This window comes from Phoenix dactylifera, chromosome 2, assembly GCF_051530095.1.
Source record: "Phoenix dactylifera cultivar Ajwa chromosome 2, Ajwa_hap1_PhDact_Kaust_v1.1, whole genome shotgun sequence".
Classification (NCBI taxonomy): domain Eukaryota; kingdom Viridiplantae; phylum Streptophyta; class Magnoliopsida; order Arecales; family Arecaceae; genus Phoenix; species Phoenix dactylifera.
The window spans coordinates 48,793,951-48,804,775 of record NC_143191.1 but is presented as its reverse complement, the minus strand read 5'-3'; the positions used below and the strand labels follow the sequence as shown (position 1 = coordinate 48,804,775).

At 37.2% G+C, this 10,825-nt stretch overlaps 1 protein-coding gene across 3 annotated transcripts; it reads left to right on the top strand.

Moving 5' to 3' along the window:
• Positions 1 to 3,526: 3,526 nt before the first annotated feature.
• Positions 3,527 to 10,139, top strand: URED (urease accessory protein D). Of its 3 annotated transcripts, XM_039124706.3 has the most exons (9): positions 3,527 to 3,687; positions 3,760 to 3,825; positions 4,050 to 4,124; positions 5,608 to 5,652; positions 5,891 to 5,958; positions 6,028 to 6,124; positions 8,440 to 8,522; positions 9,542 to 9,710; positions 9,838 to 10,139. In XM_039124706.3, the coding sequence occupies exons 1-9, from the start codon at positions 3,553 to 3,555 to the stop codon at positions 9,949 to 9,951; spliced, it is 852 nt and encodes a 283-aa protein (XP_038980634.3). In that variant the 5' UTR covers positions 3,527 to 3,552; the 3' UTR covers positions 9,952 to 10,139. The 3 variants fall into 3 exon arrangements, with proteins under 3 accessions (XP_038980634.3, XP_038980628.3, XP_038980640.3); XM_039124700.3 differs by having other exon boundaries at positions 5,891 to 6,124; XM_039124712.3 differs by lacking the exon at positions 4,050 to 4,124 and having other exon boundaries at positions 5,891 to 6,124.
• Positions 10,140 to 10,825: the final 686 nt, after the last annotated feature.

Here is a 10,825-nt window from a genome sequence, read left to right as displayed (position 1 = left end):
TTTTACAATAATATCATATTTTTAGTCTATGCCTGCATCTTCTCCGGTGGAGGCACATCCGGCGACAAGGAAGGGAACAATATCTTCTCTTCTTGCTTTGGTGTGGATTAGTAGTAGATCTCTGATCCCCGGCATGATGTGCAAGGGCAAAACCATCCCTAGACATATATTGTTCCTATAAGAATGACATTTGAGGTGGATTCTTGCTTCATTATCCCTCCTTAAAATATAATTCCTCCAGCTCTCAATCCATATTGCTTTACATTTATGCACTCTATAGTGAATCCAACACCAGAATAGGAAGTTAGGATACAGCCTCCTAACTTTTCAGCTTGAGATTTGCAATCTCTCGAAAACGTCCCACCGGGATATGAAAGTGGTGGAAACCCACTCATGAGAGAATTTGGGTAGTCAAGCACTTCTATTGATGATAGTGTCAGGACCCGTGGGGGCGTGTATTTAGTTCCGTATCGGTTATTCGCTGAATAGATCTTGAGTACTTATATATGACCAAAAAACTTAAATAATACTTTTCATCTAGCTATTTTGGGCGAGACCTTGATTGTTGCAGATAGACAATAGAAATCCCTTAGAAGTTAGAAAACATACATATTCATCCATCTTATGATGACCATGGTATGTGCTGAACACTAATGGATGTGCCAAATATTTTTTACTTTTTTTTTTAATTTTGCAGAATGTATTCATGTTAGAGCTATATAAATTGCCGTTTTCAAAAAAAAAAAAAAAATCCCTCTTATGATGTTTACATTTTTATATTATACTTTCTTCTCCTTTTTCTTCTCGTCCACGACCAATGCACATATTCGATGCTAGTCCTAACCAAAAGATAAGCCGTATCTAGTATTATTAGGAGCTGCAAGAATGCAAGTGAGTGTTGTGATTATTTGTGTTTATATCAATCCTCACATGCTGCTTCTTGTGTATTGTCTCAGTAAATTGGTGGAAGTCTGAGTCATAAACTAAGAAAGAAACGTCCTTCTGTTCTTCTGGTACAATTACAGAACTTTTTATTGTACTCGTCTGGGCTCTTTTCCTGCCCGTTCATCCTCCTGCTTCTCCCTCGATGTGCAGAATATGTCCAAGATTCCAGTTTTAGTAATAAAAAAAAAGATTATCTTATCCTGTGTTATCTTTATTCATGCATAAATTTTTAGATTTTCGAGATTTGTTTATTGAACCAGATGGATCATAGATCATGTATCCATCAAGCAGGCTATTGGACTTTCAAAGGAACAATACTTTAGACACCCAACTCTTATAGAATCTCGAAGATAAATACATCATAATCATTCATGTTTCTAAGAGTCCCAATCCTTTCAAGATCATCAACAAATATGCACTCCCATGCGTTGCACATGTTAGGGACTAATTTAACGTAATTAATTCGGAAAATTATAAAGGCACTCTTTCAACTTTGGGCCACATACACTTGACCCCAAAAATTTAAAAAAATTTAATTAGCTACCAAACCTGCATTTTCTTTACAATGTGACCTAGCCGTCTATTCATATTCCAATGCGCTTACTAGAGTGAAAAAAGATAAAAAATACCCTTGATTCTCAAAATATTCCCATCCTTTGTCACTCATCAATCTGCATAGATATTGAAATGCTCTGTCCTCTATCATTCATCCAACTGCATAAATCTCAATATGCTTCATCCTCTATCATCCAACCACACAAATCTCAAAGTACCCCATCCTTTGCCGTCAATTTGCTTGCACAAATCTCAAAGTACTTTGTCCTCCTGTCATCCATCTACTGCATAGATCCTAAAGCATCTCAAAGTACTCTGTACATTGTCATCCATTCGCCTGCATAGATCTCAAAGCATCCCATTCTCTATCATCCATCTACTTGCACATCTCTTAAAGAACTCTATCCTCTACCATTCATTCGCCAGCATAGATCTTAAAGTGCTTCATCCTCTATCATTTATCCGTTTGCATATATCTTAAAGTGCTCTATCCTTCATCATCATTCAACTTGCATAGATCTCAAAGAACTCCATTCTTTATTATTTATCCACCTCTACAAATCTCAAAATACTTTATCCTCTGTCATTTATCCATCTGCATATATCTTAAAACGCTCCATCCCCTTTCATTCATCCATCTACACAGATTTCAAAGCACTCCATCTTTCGTCATCCATCCATCCGCACAGATCTCAAAGCATTTTATCTTATGTCATCCATGCATATCTCAAAGCGCTCCATCATTTATCATTTATCAATTTTCATAAATCTTAAAGCACTCTATCTTCCCTCCATCTGCTGCACAAATATCAAAGCACTTCATCATTTAGCGGTGCGAGACTTTTTTTTTTTTGCGGGAAGGTGCTTAGGAAAGGGTCGGGAGGCGGCCGGTGGCCTGTCAACGGGGGAATGGAGGGGAAGGGGAGTAGTAGCTCCATGGTCGGGAAGCGGGCGACAACGGCGTTCCTATAGTCGATGAATGGGCAGGAGAAACGAGAAGAGGAGCGAGAAGGAGAAGACGATGACCATCCGATCAACGGGTCGCCGAGTTCTTCGAGGGGATTGATGCGAGGGAGAGGGCTCTAAACTTTGAATTATTTACCCCATCTGCCATCCATTTCGATTTCAAATCACCCATGCAGTGCGACTTTTTTTTTTTTTGCTTGAGCGGGTTAATCATACAATGCGTGTACGAATACACCCAATAAAGTCAGAAAATACAAGCTCACGAAGTACCCGAGGCAACTCCCCCTCTTCTGACCATAGGGTACTCTCTGAATGGTTGGCCACATAAGCAGCCACCTAATCGGCAGCCCCGTTGGCCTCTCTAAATATATGCTTGGCCTGAAAAGCCCCACTATCCTTCATCATCATCCAGATGTCCTGGAGCAAATGGTGGTCTGATATTGCATCTCTCGGACCCTCTTAGATCCAACTGATCACTGTGGCCGAGTTGCCCTCTAGGATAACCGAATTAGCCTATAGTACTCGTCTCGTATGTCGAAGGCCTGCCCAGGCAGCCCTCAACTTTGCTCCGGGGATCAAAATGTCGAATAATTAGCAGCCGCCCGCTACCACCACCCTAGAGTATGGATCTCGTATGACAAAACCCGTACCTCCCCTCATGCCTCCGTCCAAAATAGACCCGTCGAAGTTGATCTTGAGGAAACTCGGAAGTGGGGGCTCCCATGTGAAGAACACCATCTGAGAGGCTGTCTGAGCAGAAAGGGAACTTCAGGTATTCCGAGCTATCAAAGGTGTGCATCCGGGCGTGCTCTGCCACAAATCTCGATGACAGTCTACGCCCACCAAAAGTACGAGCGTTTTTTGCTAATCAAACCTAATATATTGTGCAAGTTGCTCAAACGGCCTCCTTAGCGTCAGTGCGACTTCTTTACTTGCACTAGCCACGCACATCACCGGTTAAAACCGGTCACCGTCCACCCTTGATTAGACGGAGCAAAATGGCAAAAAAACCCCTGTAGGGGTGTTTTCGTAATTTTAGCTAATTAATAAAACCAACTCCCTCGCCCGGAGGAAAAGGCCGATTACATGTCAGGGAAGGGGGGAGAGAGAGGAGAGAGAAAGATGGAGACCGGGATAGCGGCGGTCGAGAAGGTCGGCGGCAGGTCAACGGTCACCCGCTGCTTCTCCAAATACCCTCTCAAGCTCATCGTCCCCAACAAGGTAAAACCCTCGCCGTCCATCATCCCCTCCCACCCCCAATACCGCCGTCCATCTCACCGCCCTTCTTCTCAGGTCGGCTCCTCCAAAACCGACGCCGTTTGGATCTACACTCTCTCCTACGGCGGCGGTATCGTCTCGGTCGGTACTCCAAACCGTTTCTCCGCTTTCTTGATTATTTATCTAAACTCTATAAATATAAATATAGTTTTTTATCTCTAAATTCGAATTCTTTTATCTATCTATCTATCTATCTATCTATCTATCTATCTATATATATATATATATATATATATATATATATATATATATATATATATATATATATATATATATATATATATATATATATATATTGGTTTCAGGGAGATCGAATTTCTTTGAGCATAGGTGTCGGTGATGGCTGCACTGCAGCGGTGACAACTCAGGCTTCTACCAAGGTCTGATGTTAAGTAGTTTTCTTTCCATATATTGTTTCAGCTGAATAGATTTAAAAAAAAAAGCCCCAAGGCTTGGATCATTCGTTGCTGAATACTACTCAAGATATTGTCACGTTGCATAGATATTTATTAGGATTTTCAATCAAGTACAATTCAAAATAGAGAGAAAACTGATTTTTGAGCCCCCTTGTCATTCGAGCTTGCTAATATTTTTTGAATTTTTAATTTAATATGGTCAAGCCTCGATGTCTCTAGGGAAGTAGCTTCTTGATTGCCATAATTTTATGGGTTTTTTGAATAAATGTGTTTTAGAGGATGAGCCTTGACACGATGGTAAGATTATTCTGTTATGACTTGGACATCACAAGTTTGAAATACGGAAACAGTCTATCTGCGTCGGGGGGTAAGGTTTTGTACATCTAGATCTCACCATATCTTACAATGGTAGGAGTCTCCTGCACTAGGTTGCCATTTTTTTTTCTTTGAATATGTATGTTTATCTTTGTCAAGATCATTCTATGTGTACCGGTTTTACAACCTGGTAGGTCCTTGTTATCTTACATCAAAGATTCCACATGAAAGGAAGGTCTCCTTTTTGCCAACTCAAATTTTAGCTCCTTTCTTGCCTAAAAATGCATTGACTAGGCACTGAGTGCCTTTTAGATAGTTGATGCCAAATCGAGGGCCTAAATCATAAACATCCTCAAACTTTCATGGATCATATCTTAAACCGTAAAGCCGACTCCATATTAATAGGGCAAGGTTATTTGGTAAGTTCTGGTGTATAATAACTGCATCACACTAAAGGGCATGTCTCCACTCCTTTTGGATCTACTTGAGGCATACTTCTTTTTTTATGATAAAACCATGTTGATACAAGTAACCACTTAAAGTTATACATTCATAATCAATCAGTCAAGACTAAAGCTTCATTTTAATATGTACATGCCGTATGATATAATAAACAATACCTTATCTTTAATAATAAAGACCAAATCATTAGGCATTAGCATATAGAATGCACAACAGACCTACTATTGACATTTCATAAGTCTGAAGTAAGTGTACTAGCTGTGCTTCATGACGATGCATATGTTAGAATTTTCCAAAATTCATGTTAATATTCTTAAAAAAGTCTCAAAAGAAATCTTATCCTATATGTAGGTTTGAAATATTGGATCAACTATTGGATGAGAGAAAAACATCCATATGACACCGCTAAGTTTAAAAATAAGCAATAGCAGTGTTAATAAAGCATCAGAAATCGATCATGTTATTTTTGTCTCTCTGATTTTTTGTTTTCTCCTGTGCTTGCTTTTATCCTTGGGCTTGTTGTAACATGCAGTTAGAAGATTAGGCATTCTTCACTGCTTAAAATTGATTTCCTGACTGCTTGTCAATGACTTCCGCTTCATGAACATAATTTACTGATGTCTAATTATCCCTCCTAAGGATATCTGTTTAAATTTTTATTCCTATGCAGGTATATAAGTCTGTGGATTCAAAGTGCTCTGAGCAAGTATTAGAGGTATTGTTGTTCCTGGAAATGTAGACTCTAAAAAAAATGTTTCTTGTCATAGGTTTCTTAGTATACTTATCTTTTTTAATCTCGTTCATATGAATGCCAAGAATAGGAAACAAAGAAATGACTTAATTGCATGTAACAATATTTATTATCAGAGTTCACCTTCAACATTTCAATTAGTCATTCCTTTTTCCTAAATAACAGTTCTAAGTCACAATTATAAATTTGTTCTGTGCAGTAGGCTAGAATTGGAAGAAATGCGCTTCTGGCAGTTATTCCAGATCCTGTTACCTGTTTCTCAACTGCTAGGTATTCCCAGAAGCAAGTATTCAGAGTCTTTTCTGATTCAAATTTGGTCATTGTTGATTGGATAACCAGTGGTCGTCATGAAAGTGGAGAAAAATGGGAGTTCGAGCTCTACAGGAGTACCAATCAGATTTTCTTAGAAGAAGACCAGCCATTATTTCTTGATTCGGTAATTCTTTTTTACCATGCACTATGATGTTATTAACTCAATTCTTTCATCCTTGTTAATTTATTCCATGGAGCACCCACAGACTTCTTCACTATGGCCCATTCTAAATACAACTTTTTATACCAATTAAGTAAATACTCAACCATCATGAGTGTAGAGGGTGAAAGTGTTACTGATGTGATTTCTCAACAGAATTGTCTATTCTTGCCTTTTTCATGCATACCCACACGTTACCTGTGTCATTATATTATTATTTCAAATCATATGATGGAGGACCTGTTTATATTTGGCCATTGCCAAAAAAAATAGAGTTGTTGCATTCTTGCAATGGTACAACACTTGCTTCTCAAGATAGAATACTAAAACAACTCAATGAGCTTATGCACGAATTACTACACATAGATATTGCTTATATCAAGTATATCAAGGTGTGATTTTGTTCACAAATTTAAAATAAACTGAAAGCACCGATCTGCTTCTAATCAAATTTATTTAGATGCCGAAATTAGTTAGTTAATTTAAGATGTAAGAAGGTTCTACTAGTGTACTAGTATCATTGGATGCATTGGTAAGTTTCTCTTTTACTGGAAGTTGCCATGGCCAGAAATCAGAAACTACTTTGTAGAGTGTTGAGGTGAGGTTGAGAATTAGTCATAACAATCTGCTTAGTCCTTCCTTAGAATCTTGGCTTAAGCTTTTGCTTCATAGCTGATGGTAATTGTTATGCAAATTTTAGTTCGTAGTGTTTATAACATTTTCACAATAAGAATGAACATGAACATTTGGTACACTAATCATATTTATGGCTATGCTTCAGTGCAGAGTGACTTTTTGAGGATAATTTATCATTGTACTGTACCATCCAACTCAGTTTTGAAAATTTGATAATTATTTTGATAAATAAATTAAATGCCTTCTGTTAAATAATTATTGGCAGCAACATAGGAACCTGAATGGTATTTTTGAAAAAGGACATTCTTAAGATTTTAATGCTTAAAGGAAGTTTTCAGCAAAAGAATCTGATATTATCTTCTAGAGAATAAGAATTGTTGGCCCCTGTGATAGATATTCTATTATTTTCCAACCAATTGGCTTGTCACTTACCATATGGAATTCTTTGAAAATTTGGACTCTATATGAAATGGTGTTTATCCATATTTTGTATCTTACAGATGACTATATGTTTGTATATGATAACTCATAAGATATGTGAGGGGCCATAGCCTTCTGTAAGTGTATATTTGGACCATTCACCTTTCATTGCAACATTCCAACTCTTGCCTTATTAAGTTGCATGACTTGAGAATTACGAGGCAATTTCTTTGGCTCATTAAGGATAGCTTCAAATGCTTTTTGTTTCAGATGGACCACACCAGCACCAGTACTAATCAGACAATGTGATTTCAGCAAATTTGTGATGAACACATGTTGCTGCATGGATAATTTGTCTTTAACACCTTAAATTCAACTTGTCATCACATTCTTTGCCACTGATCCTTTTTAACACCTTGATTTTGACTTGAGAATTACAGGGCAATTTCTTTGGCTCATTAAGTATAGCTTCAAATGATTTTGTTTCAGACGGACCGCACCAGTTTCAGTACTAATTAGATAATGTGATTTCAGCAATTATGTGATGGCACATGTTGCTGCATAGATAATTTGGCTATAACACCTTAAATTCAACTTTGGCATCACATTCTTTACTACCGATCCTTTTAACACCTTGATTTTGACTCTGGCATCATATTATTTACTGTATTATGGTCACAGCAATGCTATCCAAATACCAAAGAATCAGGTTTTAAAGTGCATATCTTGATTGACCTTTACATTGTTCAGTATTATGCTTCTCTATGTCTAGTATATCACAAAACAAGATTTCTTCATGACGACTCATTCTGCCTTCCATTGTAGATGTGTCAATCGGGCAAATAGTCCTTCATGAGTTTAAGTTGGAGAGAAGTTTTAGAAATTTGGTTTGTATAATTATTTATAACTATGTTTTGCCTGCATATTCATCAATATGTACAACGATTTTCATGTCATATTGTGATGGGATGTGTTTCTTGGCTTTAGCCCCCATCTTGTATTGTTCCATCATTTCAAAAATCCAGCAGTTGCTTCTGTAACTACAACAGTTGAACAACTTTATGAGCTTATATGCAAACCCTTGGACATAAAAAATGTTCATGCTAAGTATACGATGAGAGGCATTAAGTTCATCTCGCTAAGAAAATAATATGCACATTTCTGTTTCAAATAATTTTTCTTTGGATTTGAAAATTGGTTACTCGTATTATGTGTATGAGCAGGTTCTACTGGAACAAGCATCTACTTGCAGTATTGCTGAACGCATGCAGGAATACCATGTTATTGCAATGGTCATAATCTTGGGGTAAGTTTAGGCATCAAATTTTTACCGACTTTTGCCTCACTGTATATCTGTTTTCACATGTGTTTCACAGTCAGACAGTAAACAGAGGGAGTCTGGGGGCATGTATACTGATGGCTTAGAATTTTGGAGTTTTTCTCTTTCTTGTTAATGGATAAACCCAGATTGTCCTATAACCCATGACCATAACCATCCAATTTCATCCCCACTATCTGGGGTCAGCTTGTTGAATCCTCATTCGCGAAGCATTCAATTTAGTGCCACCTTAGATGTTATTTCAAATTATTATTTTCTCACAACCTCTATCTACATTACCTTTGGTCTTTGCCTCCTTTTCATGCATCCTTCAACACAAGTTATAGTGCCACTCCTTACAAGAGCCCCTTTGGATCTTTGGCTATGCAGCCATCTCCTTGGTCTATTCTCCATCACTTTGCCCCTTAATTTAATACAACTTCTTTAGCTCCTCTTATCTATAAATTTCTCAATTTCTCCTTTCAAGTTTTATCACACATTCATCTTGACATTCTTATTTCTACTGTACCAGACATGAACCTATGTTGTCATATTGTACTCCAAGTTCAACCGTGTTCATTATTTACCAAATCTTCTTTTCAAAAGAAAAGGAGACAAGAAAAAGAGAAGAATGCTATTAAATATGAGACCTCCAAGTTGAATGGTGCTGTTATTCCTAGATGCACTATTTTTTCTCGTTATTATTGCTGAATATAATTCAGTGAATAACAGAAATTATTAGTTTTATGCAATGAAATTTGTCTATTTTTGTGTAAATTATGTATTTCAAAAATCATATTATAACTAGATTTGCTATTATTTACAACTAAATAGAATTTGAATACGTAAAGTTCTCTTTTTGTTTTTTCATTAAACTGTTCAACTATTTCAGATACTAGTTCCTCTAATTTTATCCTTGAAACTACTATCTCTGAGCGATACATTCAATTCAATGTAATAATCAACTGTCAAATGGAAATAAATTATTTTCTGTTGTGCACTTCTAGACCCATGTTAAAGCATGTTCAAAATCAAGTTCAAGATGAAGTGAAGAAGATGATGTCCAGACATTTCCGTGTTCCCACCCCCACTGCAGGGCATTATATGAGATCAGAGTCACAAAGTGGCCCAACCAGACCAGCCTTAGTTGCTTCTTGCAGTGCCTTTGGTCCTCAGGTATTGCACTCTTACAAGGCCTTTTTGATCTGCAGCATGTTAAAGCTATTATTCAAAAGTAAACGTTTTACAATATTCTCCCTTTAAATCTTGGAATATATAAAGCCTTTCGGTTGATGTGCTACAGGCAATTGGGGTTGTAGTTCGAATAGCAGCAGTAACCACTGAGTCAGTTTACATGTTTTTACGGCATCACCTAGCTACCTTGGAGCCATTTCTGGGAGTAATACCATATGGATAATCTAGAAGACAAGGCCTTGGATGATGAAAGTGCAGACATGTTTTTTGAAACCCAAATGTTTTGCTGTTATTTTTCACCAATATCTCTGATTTTCCTTTTCTTTTTTTTTTTTTTTTTAAATTTCCCCTTTATAAGCTAGGTTCGTTTGGGATCATTAAATAAAAGATATCATCATTTGAAATAATCAATTCCTGGCCTCATTATTATCTTAAAGTATCTTTTCTGGAAGTAAACACGGATTGGAGCAAGGTGCCATCTTTTCTGGGGTTAGACTTGGTTTCCTGCTTAATTAGCGATATGCTCCTGCAATTATTTTGTATCAGCAGAGTAGCATCCAGGTGACAACTTGGCATATATGTCTTACAAGGTGCACTTAAATGGGGGTAATTTGACTCCCATCATATTATTTAAAGGTCATCACTGCCTGCTATGGATTGGCATATGTTCGCTGCTCTGGTTTGTCATTTTCAGCAAATCACCAAACTCTTTAACTATAATCTTCAGGATTTCTTTCTGCCTGAGTTTCAGATGGAAAAGCTGATTGATCACACCTTAGTTTGGTCTGGGTTAATTTATTTGACTAATAATCTCTTCCTTGAAAAAGAGTTAACCTGGGAAATATATACTTTGGTTCCTTCACAGGTTGTGGTTAAGCATGATGTTGCATCTCCATAATGAACTACCTATAGCCTACAGTTGTTCTTTATGTCCTTCGAGTAGCTTCAGCCTTCGTGTAATTTGCGTCTCCATGCCCTCTTTCAACCAGAAGGTCTTGAAGTTATGCCTTCAAGGATCTTCTTATGTACTTATATTTCACAGGAGCTGTGCAGCATACCTTGCTCTTGGATATTTTTACTTTGAGGAAGACTTCACA